Source organism: Chenopodium quinoa, unplaced genomic scaffold (assembly GCF_001683475.1).
Source record: "Chenopodium quinoa cultivar QQ74 unplaced genomic scaffold, ASM168347v1, whole genome shotgun sequence".
NCBI classification, from domain to species: Eukaryota; Viridiplantae; Streptophyta; class Magnoliopsida; order Caryophyllales; family Amaranthaceae; genus Chenopodium; species Chenopodium quinoa.
This window is the reverse complement of record NW_018745461.1, coordinates 1,948,842-1,975,595: the sequence shown is the minus strand read 5'-3', so window position 1 is coordinate 1,975,595 and position 26,754 is coordinate 1,948,842. Positions and strand designations below refer to the sequence as shown.

Sequence of the window (26,754 nt, the reverse complement as noted above, 5' to 3'; positions counted from 1 at the left end):
GACACTGAATGTGTCCTATGATCGGACTCACCCCTGCTAGACCGAGAGTAACTCGGCCTATAATGAGAGTCATGAATTACGGGAGAAAGGGAATCCTCCTTGTATGATCCTCCCCCCGAGCCGGCACCCTTGGGAGAGTTCCGGTCCGGCGAGGGTGATGGTGTAGGGGTTTTAGGCTTTTCGCCCGCTCCTTGACGGAGACTTTTGCTCTTGCGGTTCTTAGCCATTGCTGCTAAAATAATTGCAAGATGATCTTGGTTAGAAATTTGGCTTAAAGATTTTTGAAAGTCTTCCCCACAGACGGCGCCAAATTGTTTCGGGTGAAAACAATGGGACCTTGTCGAAGGTCCGCTGAAACGGAGAAGGCTGGATTCGGTCCAAGTTATGTTGGGCCGAAGGTTTCCTGCACAGTAAACACACGTAAACTAGCCTCGGGGGTGTTGCCGAGGAAGACCCCTCCGATGCTAAAGTCAGTACAATGTGTAGGAAGAGGACACTATGCAAGAGAGTTTGTTGCTTGAGGCTTTGATGGAATATATGAGAATATATGAATGAACATAATAAATGTATCAATATTGATGGCTTTTATACCTCTTCATACATGGAGAGGTTGGGCCTTAGCCCAATTGGCTTGCTTTGTGGGCTGACCTTTGACTTTAGCACAATTGGAGAGTTGAACCTTGACCTTGGGCTTTTAATTGGATCATTTAATGCCTAGGCCCAATTGGACTAAATTGGACCCAAACAACAATTAATACATGCCTGTAAATGGCTTGTAACAAACATGTTTAGCAGCAACCATAAAAATGGAGCAATCTGCCCCTCTTAGACAATTAGCAATACTAAAATTTATACGTACTGAATTGAATACATTGCTAATAGCTACTGGAGCCAAAAGGATCAAATATCGAGGAATGAGGAATGAGAAATCAAAATTCAATGACCAAAATTGAACTATTCTGCTTCTGTTAATAATATGTCATTAATATACATAATTTTTGCTGAATCTCGGCAGAAGCCTTAAGAGTGTGTGCTTAGCTTCTGCCTTTCTGTAGCTTTTATGCTGATGCTTGTCGAAGAAGACCGACTTTCTGTGTTAAAGCTTGCAGGCAAGATTTCAAGGCATGAAACTAGCAATACTCATGAGCAGGCTTTTGAAGGAAAGGCTTGTAAGTCATCAGAAACCCAAGAAGTTCAACCACATTAAGGATGAAGAAAACCATGTGAGTTCCTGCAAGCAACAAATTACCAACAGTTAATACTAAAAAGTGCCATTTAAATTGTAAATTTCGATAATTATCCTGTGACTGTGAGGAAACAAAACATACCAGGAAGGAAATTAGCCATTTGACGCGTCTGTGCCCAAGAGAGACTGCAAATAGGAAATTCAGAACATTAGAGTGATCAATGCTTAATACATGATGGTATGAAGCCTAAGAATTATGCATAGCAGGTACTCTTTTTGCTTATAATTAATCCCTTTCATAAATGTACAGAATCACTAGGCTCAGACGCAAATCATGTAAGTTATGAAGAGCAGTTCCATTGCTTGCAAACTGCATGTCCCGGTGAAGAGAAGTATATGTAACAGAACTCTGACGGTCTGACCATCTTTAAGGAATCAAGATCCATTTCAGAGTATTCTTTAAATTACACAAAATGGCATGGATATGAACACTTGACACTTTATTTCAGACCAAAATTGATATCTTTCAAATCCTACACTTGGACACATTTTCTTTTCTGAAACAGGTACCCATAACAAACTATCAATAAATGAACCATTGGCGTTTATCAAATTATCAACATGGCTTATTTAAAATTTTCAGAAAAAAAAGAGGCGGAAAACAAACCAGCAGCAATTACATGTTCAAATTAGGTGGACTCAAATGGAGACATGGATACTAGACAGTAATTATGTACTGCATAGATGAGAGAATTAACCGCATTCACTCCTAAGCTATGAAGAACAAGGAAACTTACAGGGATCCAGCAGCAGCAGGACCAAGTGCTTTGCAAAAAGACATGATACACAAAGAAAGTCCATTTGCAGCTCCTCTTTGATGTTGGTTCTGGTATTAAAACTCGAGATATTAGTAATAGATCCTGACTATGGTGGCATAAATCGCAAAATCTAAGCAAAAAACAGGAAAACAGAATGAATTAAATTACCACAGCTCTATTTTGCAGGAGGAACAATCCAGTAGTGATTGAAACCTGACATTTAAGGAATTTATAAGAATTAGTTATCTATGTCTGATACTTCGTCCATACCGTTGGACTTTTGCACAGGATATAAAGAGAGTAAAGAAAAGGAAGAAAAAAAAAAAAAAACAGTTGTAGGGCCCAGCTTATAAGAAACAGTAGAGAAATGTTTTAAAATATTAGAAGTATTGTATAGATTATTATTGGACAAATAAAGTATATGTACAATTATTTATGGAATGGAAGAAGTATCGTTGTAGGCTTGTAGCAAATGATTGTGTAATAACACAATTGATTTTTCTTGGATACAAAATTTACATACCGAAAGCACATTTTTCACTGCAGAAGCAAGATCAACCACAAGTGAGAGACTCGTGCCTCTTAAATTCTCAAAAAAGGGATAACATGACAGCAACGCGATACTGAGAACCTTCATGCCACAAAAACAATAATTAGAGTAAAGTTGGGAAAATATCGCAAGTCTTATCATGGTAGGAAGAAAAACACACTAACTCAAAGCCATACCGCTCCAACACGTGAAACTGTGATTGGACCAAGCTTCCTCTCCAAGAACGGGTAGAGAAGTAGTTGACAAAATAACAAACCAATTCCTACAAAAGAATTGAAAAAAATAAATGTATAAAATCAGATACATTATATGTTCACTGAATTATGTTCACGAACATGATCAATATCGATTACAAATAATTTTTCATATAATTAAATGAATACGAAGTATTTCAAAAGGACATCAACCAAGTAGTCTAAAGCTGTCATTCGATAAAAAGTAGTAAAATTAGTTCAATGTCCTCATCAAATCTTTTACAACTGGACATCTTACAGAAAAGAAATAGCTAATATATGATATATTTGATAAACGAGTTCAAATGCATTGCAACTATGCTATTGATTGACAGAGCTATACCTGCCACAGCAAGAGCTTGACCAACATCTTCAGTTGATAAACTCAATCCTCCAACAGACTTCGGACTTACAGTCCATAATGAGAATATCTGAGGGGGAAAAAATCAAATTTCATAATCCAATCATGATAAAATCTGAAGCTGATGTTTCCAATGATGTCTTTATGTCGCTAGATATTCCACTTTACCTCAATATATGCCATATCATGTAGCTGGAAAACACAATATACTATGATAGTTGACATTAAAGGCCAATTTTTGAGAAGGCTGAACCATGAATTTGAAGCCCCCTCTTTGGAATTTTGCAATTTTTCAGTGTCAGCATCTTCTATATCACTAGAGTGATTCTGGACTGTGCCTTCAGCACTAAGCGTGCATGTGTGCAATGTTTCCTGAAAAAACCAGTGAATGCAGGTAACGATTGAGTTATTCAACAAAAGTATGAGTGGTCAGAAATGCATTATAAAGAGATGGACAAAGAGACTGTACCGGGAGCCAGAAGCAGAGAACGAATACAAACATCGCAAAGATTGAAATCACCAAAGAAACTAAAAAGTACGGGAACCTACAAACCACAATTCAAGTTGGAGAATATTAATATAAAATAAAGCAAATGCTTGCATCTAGAAGCATTAAGGCTATGTTTGGTTTAAAGGGAAAAGTTATGAACTGAAATTATTTTCAAAAAGAAGTACCCTCAACGGAAACTAAGTTTTAAATTTTATTTCCTTCGTTTGTTTCTTTACTAAAACAGAATAGAGAGAAAAGGTAAAAAGAAAATGGAAGAGATCGAAGGAAGAAGGGAGATCTGGAAAAAAAAACGTGACATTCCTTTCCTAAATATGGAAAACAGACAAATTGATTATCCTCACAGATTTACAAACCAAATGAAAGAAAAAAAAAGGTAGTTTTCTTAAATAATGATTTCCCTTCTTAACAAACACAGCCTTAAAGAAGTAAGACACGGGATAAGGGGGAAAAGGAATTTACCTCCCGAAAATTGATTCTTGAGAGAATACACTTGGAAATTTGTCTGCAGGCTGTACAAAAATATTCAGATGTATAACAAAAAGATTGACAAGATAAAAGACAGAGAGGTAAAATAATTGATTGTATAGGGAGATATATGAAGAATAATTTCATGTATTGATGTATACATAAACCAGAAAAGATAAATGAGAATTCACCTGTGCAAGATAACCACCAATTGCAGGGCCTATGACCAAACCAATACCCCATGAAGAAGTCATCTGAAATGGATTAAACTCTCACTCAGCATTGCTAAGCTACTCAACAAGAATTGCAACAAACAAGCACAAGTTAAGAATCATACCATTGCCACCCCTAAAGCTTGATGCTCTCTACGGCTAACTTCAGTTGCATATGCCTGGCCAGTGAGTTCAAAAGTTGAAGCAATCAGAAAAGTTACACAGACGACGCTAATTGTTGATTTTGAAAGTATGAATAAAATGCAAGAAAAATTATCCGTGTAATGAAAACATGTACATACATAATCTTTGACAAGTTTGGCTTGCTATAGTGTAAAAATATATATATCAATAAATTTCTCTTGTGGCTTCACTTACTTGGAGCCTTGGAGGGACTAAGAAACAATGTTAAAGTAGAACTACATAGCATGTTAGCAACACCATAATAAAGAAATCTCATCATCACTGTCTCTAAATATTAACTTTTAATTTATCAGGCAGGATCAAAACCTTACAGTGAAATAAAAGATCGATCCACGACAATTGAAAATTGGTTTTAGGACTTCACAAAATATATGAGTCAATATGTTAAGAATAAATGAAATCGTGTGTATCTTGCACAAACAAACGTTATTATAGAAGACACTATATATGTTCTTCCATCAGGACTTCTCATGAGTCCTGTCTAAAACCGATAGAACCTGCTAAGGCAATACAATCAATTCCTTAGGTTTTTTACTATCACCAACTCATACATTCCATCAAAGACAGCAGAAAGAATGTCAGCAAAGAAGCTACATAAACACAAGGTGAACATACCCTCATCGGACCAAGTGTACCACAGAAAGCACCAAGAAGTAATCTTGTAGCAAGTGCCATCCAATAATTTGTGCTCAGGCCAAACATTGTATTGAATATAACCCTGTAATAAGCATATATGTAATGTCAGTCTACAAAAGAGACAAGAGATCGATCATACGGATATAGTACATATGAGGGGAGGACTGAGGAGGAAAGAGTCAGAAGGCACTACTTACACTGATAATGTGCTCAATATCATGACAGGTTTGCGGCCATAACGATCAGCCACCATTCCCCATAAAACAGCCGTCAATGTTCTCCCAATCATGAATGCAGACCCTTCAACATACAGAAAAGTATTACATTGAAATGTGAACTCCGTTTGATAATATATCTCCATACATTATTCCTGTCCAAAATGTCAATGCAATAAAACTTTGCTTACCCTCAAAACCGGCATAGAAACTAACATCTTCTTCCCGTTTTGCAATATTAAAGTCCCTCACCTAAGCAATACAATAGTCTTCAGATTCACAGAGCCAGAAAAAATTGTGACAGTGAAAAGGTATAAACTTGTATACAACCACCTTAAATACCTCAACTTACATTAGCATCAACTTCACAACTTATTAAGCATGTTATAAACAATACTTCCGTTGTATTCAAGACCTAATATTTTGAAAAGAAAAAAAAAAGGCATTTTCTCCAAGTAATTGGTCCACCACAGACATCACCAAAACAAAAAGACTACATATAACCCGAAAAACTGTACTCACCATGTAGTAAAGGAAGGGGAATATGGATGAAATCGGCAAAGCTGAAACAGCAACAAAGCAAGTGACACATGTTAGTATTACAATACAAACCCACTAAACAAGAAGTTAACTAAAAAATTAATGGAGGCATAAGTCAAATACTAGTTATTAGTATTAACATTCTTTATACAATCAAATAAGTTAGAATTAATCAAAATTTAAATCATCAATCAACCACATTGCAAAAACGAACTTTGATCACTTTATTTAGCTAATCATTGATGAAAACTAAATGAATCCAAGTTATAAAAAAAAAAAATGGTTTCCTTTGTCAATCATGAAAGGACATGAACGTGTCGAATTTCAATGCCTTGACAAAAGAAACAAAAAAAGTCCCCAATGATCAATTATTCATTTAGCAATGATTTAAAATCCCAAGTACCTAATACTAAGAAAAATTAATCCCATAAACCAAATAACATCACTCAAACCAACAAAAATCATACACTAACTTCCAAACCCAAAATCCCACTAAGATTAATAGCAAAAGCTCAATTGAAGTTCCCTAAGTAGCTTTATTAACAGTAAATCAGGAAATGATTGGAGAAGTCAATTATTAAAAACAAATCTTCTCAACTTAAAAAACAACATAAATCCAATGAGGACCACATTATGTTTCCTTGATTCATGAAAATAATACCGTACATTCATTAAAGTTACAGTATGTTCTTTAATCTTTCAATCATTTAATCTAAAATTATGTTGTTTTTCTCAAAGTTAGCTTCTTTATGATGCAATTCAAGAACAGAACACCAAATAATTACTGTAATATATAAATTACTCCGTATTAATAATAAAATGCATAAAAACACAAAATTCAAGAAACCCGCATAATAAAAACATATCATAAACAACAATAACAAAAAAAAAAACCCAAAAAATCAACATAAAAAGAAAGAAAATAAGGAAAAAGAGGGTTACAAGAACAAAGAGTAATAATCCAAATGAAGAAGAAATGAAGCCAAGGAAGATTTGGGTTTTCAGCTTTTCGCTTCTCAACTTGACAACCAGCGCAATCTTCATTGTAATAGTAATCCTTCAACAACAATGGTGCTTTCTTTTCCGCCATTGTTAACCAATTTAATTTAATTTCTCTTCAAAAATCTAATCTTTATCTAAATTAATTAATTCCCTACTAAACTACACTAAAATGAATTCTACAACTACAACAAAAAGTGAAAAAACAGATTTTGTATACAAAAAAATATGGAGAAAAAAAAGTGTTAAAATATACAAAAGAATAGCAATTATTTATAATAATGATTTGGAGTTTGTTATATAAAAAGAGAGTAAGTAGTAGTAGAGAGATCTAGTTTCTCGTGTACCAAGAAGGATGTCGTAACAAACAAAAAAGAGGACAGATTAAATGTGAATTATAGTAGTATATTGGATCAACGTGTCGTATTTTGTTTGTGTTTTTGTTGTTGCATGATATGCTTTCTTTTTTGTTTGTTTATTTTTCCAATTAGATGGGGTTGGAGGATTGAGATGCCACTTATTACGGTGGATTCTACAATTTCGTATTGTCTTTCTCACCTTCCGTTTACATCTTTGGTTCTTAATGTCACTCCAACGTACTTGATTGTACAATGTATTTGAAGTAAACTATGGGTGGGAGTAAGTACAAGTCAATTCGGATAGGTTTAATTTAATCGGGTCGAGTCGAGTCGAGTCTAAATTTTAGGTTAAGTTGTGCTATCATTGTGTTCATACTTCATACAACTAAAAGCTAATAGGAGTAAATTATTTTATTGGCTTTTAACTTGTTGGTCCGATTTTTCACTAATAAACAATTATCAATCACAATTTAGGCATGTTCACATTTACTGAGATGAGCTAAATTGAACTGAGCTGAAATAAATATTTTATAAGATAGGGAAACTAGGAGTTGAACTGAATTGAACTCAAATTAAGTAAATGTGAACAGACCTTAATTTTGCCAAACACTTTTACTACCTCCGTTTCATATTACTACTTACCACCATAAAAATTATCAAAACCGTCAACATTTAGTGTGACTAGACAATCAGGCCCTTAGTACTTCACTACTATCTTCCCTCTTGCCATCAATCACTAACACCTTGACCCCACCACCCTAATTGACGACTAACACCACCACCACCCCCACCACACTAACCAGCGACGATCACCACCGCACTAGCGACCCACCACCTTCCCTCCTTTTTTTTATTTTTAAATTTTAGATTTTCAGGCAATCGCGGTAACCAAAGCCCAAAATCAATTACCGTGCATGGTAAACGGAGCCCAAAATCGGTTACCGTGCATGGTAAACGGAGCCCAAAACCGGTTACCATGCATGGTAACCGGAGCGGTAACCGGTTACCACGCACGGTAACCGATTTTGGGTTCCGGTTACCACGGTTGCCTAAAATAATAATAAAAAAAACCACCACCTTCACGCTGACCAGGGAAGGTGGTGGGTTGTCATAGAGGGGGGTGTGATGGGTCGTCGGTCAAAAGGGGTTGCCGGTTGGAAGGGGTTGTGGGTTGCCGGAAGGATGAAGGGATGGTGAAGTAGTAAGGGTATGATTGTCCATTCACACCAAATGTTGGCAGTGGTAATCATTTTTGTTGGCGGTGTTTAGCAATCCACTTTTTTTTTATTTGCATAACTTTCCTTTTATGGGTGTTTCTTTAATTAAATGCATCACTTCTATATTTGGTAACTTTATAGTTTATATTATATTTATCATTTCTCTCTTTTACTATAAACCGCACTAAACTTATTTTATCATTTCTTTTTCTTTCATGGTCCCACTAAAATAATAAAAATATCTATCCTCTCTCACATACTACCTCTTTTGGTCTCAGCTTACTTTACTACTTCCTCCGTTTTTTTAATATTGCACACTTGTCCCTTTTTTTAATATTGCACCACTTGTCTCTTTTTTTAATATTGCACCACTTGTCTTTTAAGGAAATTTCACAAATATTGCACCATATCCATTTTAGGAAAAGAATTATTTGTATTCACACTATAAATGCCCAATATACCCTTGCTTTTCAACACTTACATTTTGTTTTGTGTATACTATCATATGGGCAACTTTGTATTTCTACCTTTCTCTCTCATCCTTTTTTCCACTACCAAAAAATTTGTGTCAATCTCTTATAGGGCAATAATAAAAGAACGGGGGAAGTATAATAATTTATTCACCCACAATATTATATTACTCTCTTAAAACTTTGTGCAATCTAAAGTGATACAAAAAACACAAAAAAAAAAAAAACAAAAAAAAACGAAGGGAGTATTTGCAAAGATTAGACATTTCTCCTCTCTACTTTATATCAAATCGTTGCAAATAATATAAAACAACAAGATTAAACAACCAACTTAAAAAGTTCATCTGTACAACCAATACTTCCAGTTGGTCAAACAAGCTTAGCAAACTAGCCAACAGCCAAAAGTAAACCGGCAATTACCAATTAACTCCAAAATCAAAGAGCATATGTAAATAATGGAGATAAATTATGCAAATATTTAAACGTGGGGAAATTGTTCAATTGCGCACAAGTCGTCAGGTGATGAGTATTTCACCTAAAGGTCAAGTCAGATTGACTCGCCACCTTCTCTTTTTCAATTAACATATCATGAAAAATTGACTTGATCATCATTGATCTTATGCCATTATATGGTTAAGTACGGATCATATCATTATGGTCAAGTTATTAGTAAACCATATTTGACTTCGAACAAAAACAATTACTTTAGGGTCAATTACTCAATTACTTTCCACCTCGGCCCCCACCTAGCTAACAATTACAAGTGGCAGGGCATTTAAGGGATGGTGTATTATTCAAATTATTAACGGAGGAATTATTTAATTCAAAAGATCCGTCAAAACAAAACTAATCGAGATAAGTTTGGTAGTAATAAAGTAAACTTAAACAAAGTTCAAATAAGAAAATACAAAAATGAATATAACACATCCTTATATTTTTAAGGCTTAGGAGTTAGGAGCACAATAGTGTTGCCCAACCTTATGCGTGAATACAACTTGATCTTAATGATTAATAATTTTTAATTTTTTAGGAGTAGAAGTTATTGACAATAGTTATAGAAAGGAGTTGATACTAAAAAATACATTAGTATTAAAATTTTTAATAAATTATACAAGTACTTAGGACACATTCGATTTACTGAAGTGAACTGAATTAAATTGCTTATGAGAGAAGAAAATTAGGATTTAAACTGAACTGAAATTAAGTTGAATAAGCTGAAGTGGACAGGTCCTTAATTGATTTTACAACATAATAATTAATCAACTTAGTAAAGCTAAATTTATAGGTCTATGATAATAATACAACAAAGCTTGTATCTTCAAACTTGAAAAGATACTCCGTAACACCGCCTTAAAATTATTACACATAAATTTAAAATAAAAATATAATATAGTATCTCTATAATACGCGTAATTTTATATCCACCTTAAAAAATTTTGCAGTCTCTAATAATTTTTATTTATTTTTTTTTATTTTTTTTGAAAATGTCGTATATACTATTCTAATTTTTCATGCAAGGTGTGCCTATAGATCTACAGTATTACTTTCAAATTCCAAGAATGCATATAAAAAAAATCCCATACGCTTCTAAGTGTATATAATAAGAGTTATAAGACAATAATAATTCACCAAAACTTCCCTTTTAAGCCACCACCACCTCAAACACAATAAAAAAACAAAACCAAAACAAAAACAACAAAAAAAAACGTGCAAACACAAAAACCCTACATAATATTACAAAAAACGACCTATATTTCTCTACGACAAAATTCTAGCTACTTTAAATGGCAAAATTATAGCTTAAAGTTGCCCGTAATAATAATGCTCTTATAGCAATCTGTCTTTTATTAGTTGGTTTTATTTGCTAAAAGTTATGCTAAAAATATTGTTTTTATTCCTACTAGTAATCTTTAGTGTAGTAAACTTTGGGGCAACTATCGCCATTTTTTGGGAAAAAGTTCGATGAATTCTCATAACATACACTACAAGTCTACAAGTTATTGCATGTGATGAGTGCTTATTTCATATATTCATGACTTATTTAAGTAAAATAATGTAGAAAAAACAATTAATTTGAAATTTGTACGTAAGACAAAGTAAGGACGTTATAGCTTTATAGGAATTTTAATTGGATTCTTAACTATACAAAAGTTGACAAATAAATAAGCTTATATAATAGAGATCATATTTTTGAAACTATGCCTCATACAAACTTGTTCCTTAGGCTTATATAATATAGATGACCAATAATTATGTTTATGAAATTTGATCTTATTATTCAATATTACTCCAAAGTTATAACTAATATTTAATAGAGATAGTAGATATCTACTATCTGATTCTTTAACCAACTAAAACGCTAAGTAATTAGCATCCACTAATTTAAGTCACGCAACAACCAAAACTAAAGATAGTCATTTTTACAACAATGTCCGTGCCACCGCTGCGGCCGACACGTAATAAGAACACCCCTACCAATCCCACGAAGGCCACGAGGAACCCTGACCTCAAAGGCCAAACGAGAAGAGAAATTGTGTTTTTTTATGTATCATTTTGCTTTCTCTGAATTTCACTACTGTATGTCTGCATTACATTGATAGCTCCATTTCGATGATTTGCCAAGTATAGTACAGTCCATGGTTCATTAAGCATAGGTCGTGCCAATAGTGGGTTCAAGTAAGTTCACGTAATCATGGGCCCATTAACAAACTCCTTACCTTCTTAAGAAAAGGACTTATAAGACTTTTAAATTAACCATTAGTTTGGGCTAGTTTTAAAATTTTGGGGAAATTTTAAAATCAAACTACTTCATTTAAGTTTTATGAATAGTGTTTGGACAATTATATTCTCTAAAATATTTATGGGTAATGCTATATGCAGCCCTTAGGGCTGCATATAAGCATTTAATATACTTCCTTTTTTAGTATTAAGTTGGGAATTTATCGACAATTCACGAGTAAATCGGTGTAATAAATGGTTATTTATTGTTTTTCCTTTCTATTTTTAGCTTCTTATATGCAGCCCTTAGGGCTGCATATATCTTTTTCCAATATGTATTTAGTTATTTGTCTTAATTAGGGTGTATTCTATTCACCTAATTTTTACTTATCTGAACTTATCTGGTCTAATTTAAACTTATCTGAATTTATCAGATCTTATATGAACTTATTAACCCTTATTAAAACTTATTTTAGTAATAAATTAAACTTGAGTAGCCCTGATTAACCCTTATCACAACTTATCTGAACTTATTTTTCCTAAACTTATCTTATCTGAACTTATTAACCATTATCAGAATTTATCTGAACTTATCAACCCTAAAATTAGTGAAAATAAGGTGAATAGAACAGGGACTTAAATGTTAATTTTTTTTTTAACTCTTAAGAAGAGTGTATGGACATTTTATACCCGTAAAAATTGCCAACAACTAAAAAAGGTCCCGATACATGACTAGTTATGATATGTGCATCGCGCGCCTTAGTCACCCAAGTTTAAGATAAATTATTTTAAGATACTACTCCCAGGTAGTTAAATAGTTTTTATCGTACAAGGTACAACAATTGTATTGTATGTGTACCTGGTATAATCAACTCATTAAACAACTGTATGGACTATTTTTGCTCATTTACTTGTATAATACTAGTACGAGTTCAAGTAATTAGCATTAAGTGCTTCAATAACACATACCTAAACTACCAGTCTACCAGCACCTTCCAAATAATGAGATAATTAAAATTTTCTATGTTCATGAAAGAAAAACAAATTGCTAAAATGTCTTTTTCTTTTAATTAAGTTCCAATCTTCTAACTTTTGCTATGGAATAACTTAAGAAGGTGACTTTTAAAAACAAGTTATAGTAACATCTAGTAAGATGTTGCGTAAGTAACACTACATATCAGTGCGATTTTGATACCCCCACCCTTAATTTTACCAAGTGTGAAGAATCCATAATTTCATTTCACATTGTATAATTTGTCGTTTTATCAATAGAGAATTTTATACTTTTTGTACAAAGAAACATTATACTTCGTATATTTATACTCCATTCGTCCCAAAAATCCAAAATATCGACTTTTTCACTACTCATATATTACTGTAGTTTTGACTATAATTTTTTGATAATATAATAAAAAAAATTATTTATTATAAAATATAGTGTTAGATAGCTAGGTATTAATACAATATAAAGTTTCATAATACTTCGTACAATTTTTAAAATAATTTTCATTAATACTTAGTTATATAAAAGTAAAGTCAAGCTAACATATTAGTATGTATGCAATGTTGATTGTGTTAGATATTCCGGGAAATAAGGAGTGTTGTATGTATTTAAAAGTGTCAATAATCTACCATTATAGCTAGCTACTAAAAATGACTTGTTATTTTGGAAACATCATACTCCTTTTGTCAGACGGCCTTATAAAATTATTTAATTTAGTTGTAATTTGAATTTGGATAATCCTATTTAAACATCATTGTAACTTACAAAGTAATTTTTCTAATTTTATCTTACAAAAACTTTTTTTTTTAAAATAAAAAGAAATAAGATGAATCAAACAAGACTTAATATCGATCCCACATAAAATTAGTATTGTTCATAATCATCTAAATCCAACCAATTATAACTCGTCACGCACCAAACAAGGCTTGGTTCATATAACAAGTGAGGGTGTTTACAAGTGGTAAACCCTTAGCCATTTCATTTACTCTGAAATCATCCCAACTCCCAAGTGACTAATTTTGCAAATTAAATTGAAAAAAAAAAAAAAAAAAATCGTAAGAGTTAAACTCTCGCCTAAATCTAACTTATCACCCTTCCCCGCCCATGTCTCTTACAAGTTACAAATGAGCCCCTTAAATAATGATTTAATACGTACAAGCTAAGTATTTCATGTTCGGATTCGAAAAAACTCAACAACGAGAAAGCAATAAAGAAGATAAAAAATGTAAAATTACCAGCAGTAAGGGTAATAACCCAAATGAAGAAGAAATGACGCCAAGGAACATCTGGGCACTCTGCTTTATGCCTCTGAATTTGACATCCTTCGCAATTTTCATCAAAATTATACTTGTTTTCCTCCGAAACTAACAATGGTTCTTTGTAATCCGCCATTTTTAAAACCTTGGATTATAATAAAACTCGCAACTTTATTTTCTCTCTATTATATGTATTTAGAAAAAATAACAAAAAATTTATTGTGGTTTTAAAGGACAAACATAATAATGAAGAATAGAAGAAAAATATTAAATGATGACAGTTAATGTGTTATGATGGGTCGTAAGTTTTAAAGGAAAAATTCTGGTTGTGGTTCGTCCACGAGAATAATATACGTAAAAGTTATGAATTTATGCAAATTTGACGAAGGCATTGATGCAGCTAATCAGCACCTGTCTTATTTTTTCAATATTTTTTTAGTAATTTTAAATGCGAATATAATAATTAGATTTGGCATTGAACATATTTGACAGTGACAGAATTTATTAGCAAACCAAGTAGCTACGGTAGCTTCGCTTTATAGGGCCAATGACGACTTTTAGGTCCAATCTATACTTGATAACTTAGGGCCCGTTCTGAACTGAACCGAAGTGAACTAAATTTATTAGAGCCGAACTGAACTGAACTGATGAACTTATTATAGCTGAACTGAACTGAAATAAAATGAATATTTTATAAGAGAAGGAAATTATGAGCTGAACTGAATTGAAAATAATCGTATGAGAACAGATCTTTAGTGTTTGTTACATTTACTGAACTAAACTAAATTGAACTGATTAGAGCTGAAATGAATATTTTATGAGAGAATGAAATTATGAAGTGAATTGAACTGAACTGAAATTAAGCTGAAGTGAACAAACCCTTAATAGCGGTGTAGATCGAGTGAGGGATAGCTCAAGTGATTAGAGTTTCTCTCTTGATTTCAAGAGATTTTGGAATTTATTCTCATCATTTGTCCGTGTGGCTCTCTAAACAAAAAAAATAAAAAGAAATAGTGTTGCAAGTTACATAGTTTTGCTAGAACATCGGACAATAGTCATCAAGATATTAACCTATTTATAGATAAGGAGTAACAAATGTTCTTATTTTCTCCTCTAGGTTAGGTCTTTGTTTTGAGTAAGGACGGGTTTAATTTTATATCTCGTGCATGGTTTGATTCTTCTCTATTCAAAAAAGAAAAAGGTACTAGTTTTTATGATGTACTCAATTCACAATTAAGTTCTATGAAAATTGTGTTCTTAAGTAGTTTGATATTTGAACATTGGTAGTTTGGTACCAAACAATTTATTTACTCCTTTCATATCTTATTACTTGTTCTATTTTCATGTCCGGAATTTTAAGAAAAATAATACTACGTAGAAAGTAATATAAAACATAAAGGAAGTGTAATTGGTGGAAAAATAAAGTACAATAACTGGGAGGAGAGAGAATATAGAATTATTAAAATATGATATTTGAGGGTCTACAATGAGAGAAAAAATTAACAAAATATTGTAAAAAATTTCCAAAAAAGAGAAATAGTAATAAAATACAGCTGCAAAAGAAAAGTTGAGCAAATAATAAAATACGAGTACAAAGGGAGTAGTACATTGCTAAATAAGGTGCAAATCAAGTAAAATATGAACCTTGCCTAATTCCGCCTAAACATAGATAAAACTATGTAGATCCAATAGTTTATTTTGGAAAATTTGCAAATTGTAGCCATTTTTTTTTTTTTGCAAATTGCAGCCCAAAAGTTCGTATAAATTGTAAATTGCAGCCCGATTCAATTTTTTCATCGGTTTACATGTTGAAAAATCTTCGGTTAAGGTTTTAAGGGTCATTTTAGCCCTTAGGGGCCCGAATTGAGCTCAAAATTAGCAAAAAAAATAACGTAAGTGTCTCATATTTACAGTTTCCCACAAATCGATACATTTTTGTTACGCAAACGAGATACTTGCGTTATTTGTTTGCTAATTTCGAGCTCAATTTGGACCTCTAAAGCCTAAAATGGCCCCTAAAACCTTAATCAAAGATTTTTCAACTTGTAAACTGATGAAAAAGTTGAATCGGGCTGCAATTTACAATTTATATGAACATTTGGGCTACAATTTGTAATTTTATATTTAAATGGCTGTAATTTGCAAAATACGAATTTTAAATAACTGAATATGCAAATATTCCTTTATTTTTTATTGTTATTCAGTGTGGTCACACGAATTATTGCCCTGATCGCTGACTTTGACAGGTTGATGTAAATGTAATCCAGCGTCACACAAAGTCAATAAATGTTGATTTGTTTTGCATACTTCACCCTAACATTGACGCAATGCAATATTCAACTTACCAAAATTTGAAAAAACTCCCTTACGGGTATGTTTAATTTTCAACAAAAAAAAAAATAAAAAAAAAAAAAACTCTATTCGTCCCTAAATAAAAGTCCTTTATGGGTAAATTTAATCACAAAATGTTCACCCATTTGCTTTTTCCAACAACTATTAATATTAATTTTTTTTACCAAAATTCCCTCTAATTTACAACAATATTTGTGCAAATTTAACTTTTCCATGTAAATTTTATTATTCCCTTTTACGGAATACTTTTATTACTTTCTCTCTCTACTTTTTTGCATACCCAATGTCAATTTACTTTTTTAATGTACTTTTACTATTGTTATTTGTGTTTATTAATTCCCGTTAAAAATGTAAAGGACAATCAATAGGGGACGAAGAGAGTTAAAAAAAATACCAAAATTTGCGAACATGGCATAAGATAGTATAACAAGTTTATTACTTGGTGGTGGGCATAGAATTTTAACATGTTCATTAGCCTAGGGTTTCATCACGAAACCGGGCATGCCTACGATGAATTTTTCGAGATCTGAATGAAGAACAATACCTCAGTCATTGATGCATAGTATGCATGATAAGGATCAAAGGAGAGTAACTTTAGAGATTAGAGACATTACATTGGCCACAATAATGTCCGGTAAATGTAGGTCTATAGCAGCTTGCTAGTGCCAGTTAACTTTGTTAACAATCACGTTTTAGCGTCAAATATATAATCTTTCATTCACATTACTTTACTACAAGCAGTTTTGCACTCTATATAAACCATGTATTCAGTTATTATCACCGCCTTACATTACATAACTACAAGCACGAACACATTCAACTGTATGACAAGTAAACTTCGGCACTCCACGAATCAGTCCTTCGGAATTCAAACACAGTTTGTGTCATAACTTGCAAGTCCGACCAACTCAGGGCCTTCCAGACGAGGGTTGTTCTCAAAGCTGCAAAAATAGGTCATACCAAGTCAATTAGGTGTGGAAAAGATTTCTTCAACGGAAAATTTTATAGAAAACAACGATGGCTTGGTCTGTTCATCTCAAACACGCTATTATCATGAGCATCACATTTTCGCAATGAATGACTGCAAGCAGTAAGCATATAACAAAAGCAAATACATCAGCATTTTATGTCACACATTTCACCCCAACAAAATGCTAAGACCCTTTCTTAACCGCTGATTAGACAAACAGGATAAACACCTGGGAAGTGAAAGCTGAATAGTCTGTCATACGCCCATAAACCCTCCCTAGCTTACCCTCTCTTAACTGACATGCTGATAGTCTCGCACTCAATCAATCAAAGCCTTAATCCCACATAAGTGGGGTTTGAAAATTTCTTACAGCGAGCTTATGAGAGATAGATGAATAGAGGTAGTATATTGGATGAGGTGATGATGATGCAAAGAGGGAGGAGGGTTTGAAAAACTATTAATCCCATTTTAGGGTATAGTTCCACGTCATCCACCTAGCGTAATACCTTCCGAAATGAGAATATTCCCTCCTCACTTCATCACCCCATCATACTTCATGGTCTTCATCCCAATATCATCACGCCCACTCATCATCACTCTTATTCCTCTTATTACCCCTTTAACTCATTAACTCTAACATAAGCAAGCTAGAAGAAGGAAGATAACGGAAAAAGTGATAAGCACAAAGAAACAATAGCACCCGAAATGGTTGCTCTCACTGGAGTAGCAAAGTATTGGATTGCAGAGGAGATATTATCCGAAATCAGTATGGACATGCTATTAGGAACTTAAATATGGTGATAAATAATGAAGAACTTGATTTGACAGAGTTCACAGGAAGAGAAGTATAAGGCATGTAACCTGATCACTTTCTTTCATCATATGAGCTTTCTGAGATTTAATCCTCCCTAAAGAAAATATTTCATTGGCCAAAAAATGGATCCAAATACCAAATACGCGACCTCATAATTATTCAGATGCAACCACATCCTAAACACCAATGGCGGTTTTTTATTGCCAACTTACGATTCCGGCCACAACCGCTTGAGACCCAAAATGTAAGCTCTATTATGCCATAATGACCTCATCTTTCTTCATATATTATATGTATTTTTTCTGATTTCATCCTTGCTCTTTTCGGCAAATCAAAAACCATAATGATGAACCCATCTTTTTCCTTCTATATTATTTACTTCTCTCTACACCACACATCAAACTTTAGAAAGCCATGGCTTTTTGGTATGTTCATCGTCACTAATTGTATAGCACCACATACAAATATGAATGGAACCCCAAATTTTGGTCAAACAACTTCTCTTCTATTACAGTTTGAATTGGATGTTCATCGTCTAAATTGAAAAACAAATTGTATGTTCATCGCCTAAATTGGATGCCTTAGCCACAAGCAAATCTTCTAGATTCATAATACATATACCAAGTTACATTGTGATAAATGAAATTACAAACAGAATATATTAATCAATAAGTTCATTTAAAATGGAAATACCCAAGTAACAGTGTCACACAGGGGTCTCATTCCTCCACAGTCAACACGTTTTGTTAAACTCCACAAACCACCAAATTTTCTTTATTCATAGTATATTTTATAATAAGTTTCCTGTATTTCCAGCTAATCAATCATAATCATCATTTTTCCCCTTTAATACAACATCACTAATTCTGTCCGGTAAAGTCAGTTCATAACAGAAGACTCTCCGTAAGAGAGTTAAGTTCCTCACAAGCACAAAAGGTTGAAATCGTGTAATTCTGATAAGAGGATAATGTGACATTGTTCTTCAGCCTCAACTAAGGGATACCTTAAATATGCAAAATGGATATTATTAATTTATTATATCCTAGACCATTATCTTTCTAAGGAATATTTAAGTTAGAGTTAGGAAAAGAGGGAGGAGTCTTCAAACTGTAATAGAAGAGAATTTGTTTGACCAAATTAATAAGACCCCTAAAATATGGAGCCTTAGAGCATTCTATTTGATTGTATGTTTATTTACTAATTTATTTCAGGATACAAGATTGTTAATCGGATATGGATACTATCATAGACTCATAGCCCATAAGTGACAAAGTAAGCCACAAACTTGTTTGGAGCACATATCAAAACCCACTTTTGATGCTATCTTTCATATGATCATACTAAGAGGCTCATGGAACCCCACATTAGACGCATAACATACACTTTACATAAAAAAACTAAAACAGATATGTCCATAACAGTAGGGAAGCCCTCAGTTTGAAAATAAACATAAGCTACTAGCCAAATTAAGTTATGCTCATTAAAGGTGAACTTAGAGTTTCTATTAAAATGGTTATTGATAAAACCATAACAAGTTCTCACTTCTCGAATTGACTAGAAACCACCTGGGGCAAAATTTACATTAATAGGTGCTGTCTTATACATGCATACAAATTCAGCTTTTACGAAGAAAAAAAAAAAAAAAAAAACTTTTCTTTGTTTCATCTTTTGTGTTTCTTTTACATTTTAAACATTCTTAATCATTTCATAGGGAAAAGAAGAACAAGAGAGGGGGTAGCTTCTTAGACAATGCAATGCGGTCGGCACAATTAGACAAGTACATTTCTAGCACAATATACACCAATCATATCAAATACTAAAGACAACTAACATTTTCTGGAAGTGCAACAGAATATTTATTATTCTACCCCACCATTTGCAAATTTTGTCACAATTAACTTTACAAAAGACTCAATAGTGAAATAGAACTAATGAAGCAGTAGAGCGAAAAATTGATGATTTAGTTATTTGAAACATGCCAGAATAAGGACAAAAAAAATAGTTCGGTAAGAAAAAAAAGTATTCATTCATAAAAAAAAAACGCACACATACAACAAATTTGTGCTCTCAATGAAGAAGGTCAATGTTACATCCTATACCTACATGTGTGACTGAATTGGCTATACAATTAGCCACTTTTTCTTTGAGGCAATGAAGTTATCATATTATCCAGTTAGAATTCATCTTAAAAACTGAATGTTTAAGAAGACACCTTTCTGACAAAGTGACATGTTAACTTTATAGGATGTGGTTTATGGTATGGTCGATATCCATTGATCTTTAACATCTTATTGTAATACTTGAAAAAGTTGCAGACTGATTTCACAGATAAGTGAGATAATCCTCATTTAATACACCTATCTTTAACCTGTAGAAGAGTTGACTTTCATAATGTCCAATGATTTATAGGTTTGTCAAGCAAACACTGCCAGGGTCATAAAAGGAAAGTAAGGCAACCTACTTAAAAAAACATCTATCATTTTCAAGAGAGGTTTGTGAAGGGAGGAAAAGATGAGATCTAAATTCTCTTAGATTTAAATTGGAAAGCAGATAAAAGGACAAAAGCAAGTGGGGTAAAAGGTCACACCAGCAGCTTGAAGGAATTAGAAATATCAACACAGGGCAAGACGATGCTTAACTTGATGCCTGATACACTAATGCAGCACTATCCTGATACTATCAATTATTTTTTAACAAAGAAAGGCAGAGAGACCATGGATCTCTTCAGCAAAAGAATGCAGAAGTGCCCCATTTTATATATGAAAATGCCTGACAAGGTAACAACTTTTGGGAAAGCATAACAGCTCACTGTAAGCAACACTTATAGTTAATCTTAATTGAATGAATGACTTGCTGGTCTAATGCACTAATGACAAAAGACCTAGATAACTCCAGTTAGGTAGCATCCCAAGAATATGAACTACTGCAATTGTACAGGCAAAGAAAAAGTTAACATATAGAGTACAGAAGAAAATCACTTACTTCTCCAAAGGAATGTGCTCAAAAGGACCAGATGTTGGAATTGGTCCACATAACTTGTTGTTGGAAACATCACTGGAAAAGTAGAAAAGAGTTTAACAAATTAGAGAACTGCCAAGTGCCAACCAATAGAAGGATACATTGCAAAGTCTTCAACAAGCTCAACTTACATTACTTTCAGGCTGGCAATCTTGGATAACTCCTTTGGGATACGACCAGTAAGTTGGTTATCGTTCAATCGCCTACCAGAGTAAAAAACATCAGTAATTTCATAACCAAAATCCTACATAGATAACGTAACATAATGATAAAAACTAAAAAAAATAAAATAGAGTCAAGCTCACTTACAAGAAAACAAGGGATTGTAGATTTCCAAGTTCCGGGGGGATGCTTCCTGATATATTGTTGTTATATAAATCCAAGCTAATTAGGTTCTTTAGATTTCCAAGCTCACATGGAATGGTCCCTTGTATATTGTTCTTGTAAAGTTCCCTGATTCCACAAGTAAAGGTCAACTTAATAACCGAAGTTTTTTTTTTTAATTCAGCTGCACCAAAATCAACTATTAGCCAACTTAGTGAAACAAGGAGGATACTTACAGATACTGAAGATGTTCTAGCGTCCCAAGCTCAGGCACTAGGTGGCCAGAGAGATTTGAATTGCCAAGATCTCTGCATATAAAACCACATCGACATCAAACATTTGGGTATATATTACTCTTGAAAAGCAACTTCCAAAGTCTTAAGGCCACCAAATCAACATCCCAAACAAGGAGCTTAAAATGATGATATTCAATAGATCTTTTCAAGACAGTAAAGTTTAAAAACCAGAGCTTGCAACTTCAACTTTCAAGCTGAAAGAGAAGATTGCACCTAAGGTGCTATGTGCGTGCAAAAGTGAAAACAAAGAAAAATACCACAAAAAATCACATGATTACTAGAGGAGACGTGAAGAAAAATTACTCAAGAAACAGTAAAACAAAACTTCTACCAAGAACAAAGATAAGTCAGGGCGACATTTTTCAAATTTATATTTAATTGAACAGAAATCTCATATATTCCTTTTGAGAAGATCATTGATTGGCTAGATAAAAGAATCAGCAATGATCATTGTAAATTGTAATGGATGAATCAAGTTGAATCTTTCGATTATGACATTGGGTTAAAGGCATGTGCCACCTCCCACCAATCCTCATTCCTCAAGTCAGAAACATTGGAGCTCCTATAATTGCAATTCCGATTCTTCCAACCTCAATGTAACACAGTAACATAAATGCAACTGCTGTTGACCCATTTTTGACACCATACATCCTGTTGTTCTCCATAACTCCACCATTGGCCACATCAATAGAATGAATATTAAGATCAAAACCATATAAAGTAAAGTGATACATCCTCCATTCTTTTCTAGTTGCAGCAATTTCTTTTTGGAAAAGTTCCAAACTAGTTGCAACATTATTATATGAATATGACTTCTTGTCAAGAATTTAAGATTTGGGTTTTCTCTATCTCTTTTGTCATTACATAAGCCTCCTCCTTATCTCTCTTTTTTTTCACATGGCCTCCTTAATATGAGCCTGCACAGTACCACACCCTACGTTGTAGCTAAAAGAGAGCGGAGGAAGTATCTATGAGAGAAAAGGGATTTAAATCTGATCAATAATCAACCTGACACATCTCAGACCCTAGCTCATCAACAAACATCCACAATCAAAACCATATGAGGCATTGTCATTTGTTACATAACTTTGACTGCTGACAACCCTATATCTTTGGATCTGACCCAAAATTCTCTTTCCAGTCCCAACAGCTAATGAGAGGCGAGGCTGAGGAAAATGATGATCAATCTGGCCCATCTGAAACACTGGCTCGTAACCAAATATATACAGTCAAAAGACTCAAAACAATATGAGGCATTGTCATTTGTTACTTAAATTAAGTTATTAGCTGCTGGCAAATGCCCAAATCTATATCTCTCACTACCCCACCTCCTAAAATCTTTTTACAGCCTCTAAAGCTAATGGGAGGCAAAGCTGAGTCAAACGGGGCATCATTGATCCATGCTTAGACCCAAAGATATTTCAGCTCATCACCAAAACCAACAAAAAACACCATATGATTGACAAGATCTCCATTAGATGTGGCATGACTAACTGGCATAACGTAGAAATATTAACTGGCAAATGGAGGGATGGGCGGGATAGATGATAAAAAAGAAAAATATTTATTTGAACTGCACAGAAAAAGGAACACATAACATGATATACATCCAACAAAGATTCCAAAAGATGATGAATTATCCAGCTTTAATATCATCCACGCTCTCAAAACATCAAGCTATACAAACTAGGTAAGTATGTATCACTTATGCGCCAGATGCCACTGATTCCACTTTGAGCTATCCCCATAAGAGCTTTTCCTTTGAAGAACAACAATATTTTTCCCTAGCCTCAATCTACAGTTCTAATCACAAAACTTTTTTCTCTAAAAAAACACCATTGAGAGACGCATTGGTAAAGAAAAATACTCGTATATAGCAAGAAGTTTTCCTTCCAAAGGACCAACATACTTTTAAGATTCTGACACAAATCAAATGAAAACGCACATCACACATACACTTCACATCAACAATAGAAATACAACTGGAGAATAACTCCAGTACCAATTGCCATTACCATGTGCTGCATCAAGGACTTTCAGGTTCACAAATAAATCAAGTTGCTACTTGCCCAATATTCAACGACAATTACTTTCTAGGTACCAAATTACCAATTTGAAGAAGATTACATGTATGCGGAAAATACGGCAAATTATATTCACTTACAAAATACTACATACACAATTTTACTAACATAAAAAAAAGGCCATTTCTGTGGTTTTAACTAAACTAGAGAAACTTAAATTCCGCAACAAGAGTACAAAACCTGCTCACCCTGACAAACTCATTCTAGATTTTTCTACAATTCACCTCAAAAACCAGATCCACGACTTCTCTTAGTTGTTTTACAAAAATGTTAAATTCATGAAATGAAAGGCAAAATTTCACCCCTAAAATCATCCAACACAACAAGCAATAATTCATAGAACTGATAATGTTAACAATAGATTCTCTGGTTTACAGTGAACTAAGGTTAATTAAATCCCTCGGCTACCTTTTTTACTACCAATCCATGTCTTACTATGACTTCATTATTATTACTTTATGGGGCACACAAGAAGAATCTGATAACAGTTCACATAAAACAAACTAAGAATTGCTCAAGATGACAGATAAAATCCAACTCATTGCAAAATTTGCTTCCAATTAACTCAATTTAGACCAATCTCCCCCGATTTAAACCATTCTAAAACGAACATAATTGCCACAAAATCAAACGAATGCCCACATAGACTAAAATAATCCCCACAAAACCATCCAACAGAACAACGATTCAACAACCAAGCACTTAACAAGTTAAAATACACAAGTTCATGCAAATACAGGACAAATCCAGTCAAATACTCAAATCAACATCATCTGAATTGGTATGGTCAGTCTTACTCCAGAACTAGAAATCAAGCTTATCTATCCAAAACATCCAAAATAAGATAAATAAAATGAAATAAACAAAAACAAATCAATCAACACCCAAATCAGATACAAGCCCAAAATCCAAAAATTGCACAGAATAAAAAAGCAATCAAAATTAAAGAGAGAGAAAGAAGATTATACACTCGAGTGACATGATCATCAGCGTTGCAGGTGATGTGAAACCAAGTACAAGGGCTAACAAGATTCGGATCCCAACTTTGAAGAACATTATTTGGATCATTCAAACTCTTTCTCAAAGCATAAAGAGCATCTCCTTCAGAATTCCCAGAAACCCAATTCACCAAAACCAAAGATAAACACACCCAAATCAAAGATGAAGCTTTGAACCCCACCATTTCAAAACCCCACCTTTTTTTTCTCTCTCAAAATTCTAGGGTTTGAACAGCAGAAAATTGCAGAAAGTTGACAGCTTTTTTAATAATTACAACTAGTACTTGACTAGTTGCTTAAATACAACTAGTGAAGAAAGTAATAATTAAGAGGTTAGAAATGAAGGGAAGAAAATCAGCTTTGGAAATAGAAGAGAGAGAAAATGGAGAAAAAGGAGGAATCTTTGTATGATGAAGGAGTGAAACGCGTGCGTGTGAAATGTGATAATGCCGTAGAAGGTGGGTTTGTTTGAAGGAGCAGTTTCGTTTTGACTTGGAATGGAAAGGTTGGAACTTGGGATTATTATTAATGGTGATTGGTTATGGTTAGTGGAATTTGGAATCACTGGAAATTTCTTAAGTGAAGACTAGACTTTATTTGGAATTTTTGCAACAAATTTTGACTCAGTCTACTATGAGAATAGTTTCATCAATCAAAGTTTTTAAGTCATTGTATTTCTTGCTTCTAGTCAAGAAACTCAAGAGTTATACTATTAGTAGTAAGAATTTTTTAGTGCTTTTAAGATAGATTATATTGATTGGGGATTGACGTAGTTGTTTGTTTGATGTAATATATTGTAATGCTTTGCTAGTCAAGATGTATTGTGTACTAGTAGTAGTAAGAATTCTTGAGTGCATTAGAAGATGGATTATCGTGATTAACGTGTTTTTTGTAAGATTGATGAGATAGTATTATGTTCTTTTTACTTAAGATTAGGTTAAAAGGTGACTTTGTTTACATATTAATATATTATGTTGCAGATCATAAAGTCTTATATGTGACTGGCCACACCGTGTGGTCATCCATCGTGAGGGTTACTTGACTTACTTCGTAAGTGTTATAGGAATTGTTCATTCAGTTTTACAAGGGTTACTTCGAAATGTTTTACGAGTAACTTATGAGTCACTTGGTCTATATACCAAGAGTTACCGAATCAGTGTTACACGGAATACTTTGTTGTTTTACAAGTGATCACATGATGTGACCAGCCACACACAAGATGCATTGGTTCTTATAACCATATTAATTTTATAAGTTTGCAAAATGGATAGAATAATAATTAAAGGTTAAAGTAGGGATGTCAGTGGGACGAGTCAAGTAGGAGACCCGCCCCATCCTCGCCCCAATGGGGCGGGGATGGGTCTTGGTTTAGCGGGTGGTGGGGGCGGGGATGGGGATAAAAACCATACCCGCCATGGGTGATGGGCGGGGGTGGATTTTAAGTTGTACCCGCCTCCTCCTCGGCCCGTCTTACCTGCCCCATTTCGTACCCGCCCCATCCCCACCTCATACCCACGTCTATATATCTTTAAAAACAAAATTATATATACTTTTATACTATGTTATAAAATAATTACGTGAAATAAAATAGTACTTATAATACTTTGTACTACGCTTATATTATAAACAAAAATGTTTTGTAATTTTAAGAAATTTTTTTTAATTATTATAATCCGCATTAATTATGTAGGATTGTGTATTTGAGAGACAAAGATTAGGTGGGGGTTAGGCGGGTCTTTGGTGGGAATAAGGTGGGGGTGGATATCTTAGTGGGAGGTGGGGCGGGGATGGTTTTTGGAGTTGTATTGTACCCGTCGGGGCGGAGATGGGGATGAGTATTGGACCCGTTGCGGGGATGGGGATGGGGATGGGTATGAAAATGATAAGTGGGGATGGGGATGGGAAGGCCAACATCCGCCCCGCCCCATTGACATCCCTAGGTTAG

The 26,754-nt window shown here is 33.7% G+C and overlaps 2 protein-coding genes across 3 annotated transcripts; both read right to left on the bottom strand.

Moving 5' to 3' along the window:
* Positions 1-787: 787 nt before the first annotated feature.
* LOC110714878 (protein ZINC INDUCED FACILITATOR-LIKE 1-like) lies at positions 788-14,286 on the bottom strand. 2 transcript variants are annotated; one of them, XM_021893430.1, is made up of 17 exons: positions 13,933-14,286; positions 5,914-5,954; positions 5,583-5,643; positions 5,374-5,476; positions 5,156-5,258; positions 4,462-4,515; positions 4,316-4,378; positions 4,119-4,168; positions 3,618-3,693; positions 3,317-3,520; positions 3,131-3,218; positions 2,731-2,816; positions 2,528-2,635; positions 2,173-2,217; positions 1,984-2,072; positions 1,329-1,372; positions 788-1,231 (listed from the first exon to the last, which is right to left on the bottom strand). In XM_021893430.1, the coding sequence occupies exons 1-17, from the start codon at positions 14,087-14,089 to the stop codon at positions 1,131-1,133; spliced, it is 1,473 nt and encodes a 490-aa protein (XP_021749122.1). In that variant the 5' UTR covers positions 14,090-14,286; the 3' UTR covers positions 788-1,130. The 2 variants fall into 2 exon arrangements, with proteins under 2 accessions (XP_021749122.1, XP_021749123.1); XM_021893431.1 differs by lacking the exon at positions 13,933-14,286 and adding an exon at positions 6,874-7,666.
* Positions 14,287-16,879: 2,593 nt separating this feature from the next.
* LOC110714954 (leucine-rich repeat protein 1-like) lies at positions 16,880-25,371 on the bottom strand. Its single transcript, XM_021893508.1, has 6 exons — positions 24,780-25,371; positions 21,668-21,739; positions 21,417-21,560; positions 21,239-21,310; positions 21,072-21,143; positions 16,880-17,246 (listed from the first exon to the last, which is right to left on the bottom strand). The coding sequence occupies exons 1-6, from the start codon at positions 24,992-24,994 to the stop codon at positions 17,174-17,176; spliced, it is 648 nt and encodes a 215-aa protein (XP_021749200.1). The 5' UTR covers positions 24,995-25,371; the 3' UTR covers positions 16,880-17,173.
* Between the last annotated feature and the right edge of the window lie 1,383 nt (positions 25,372-26,754).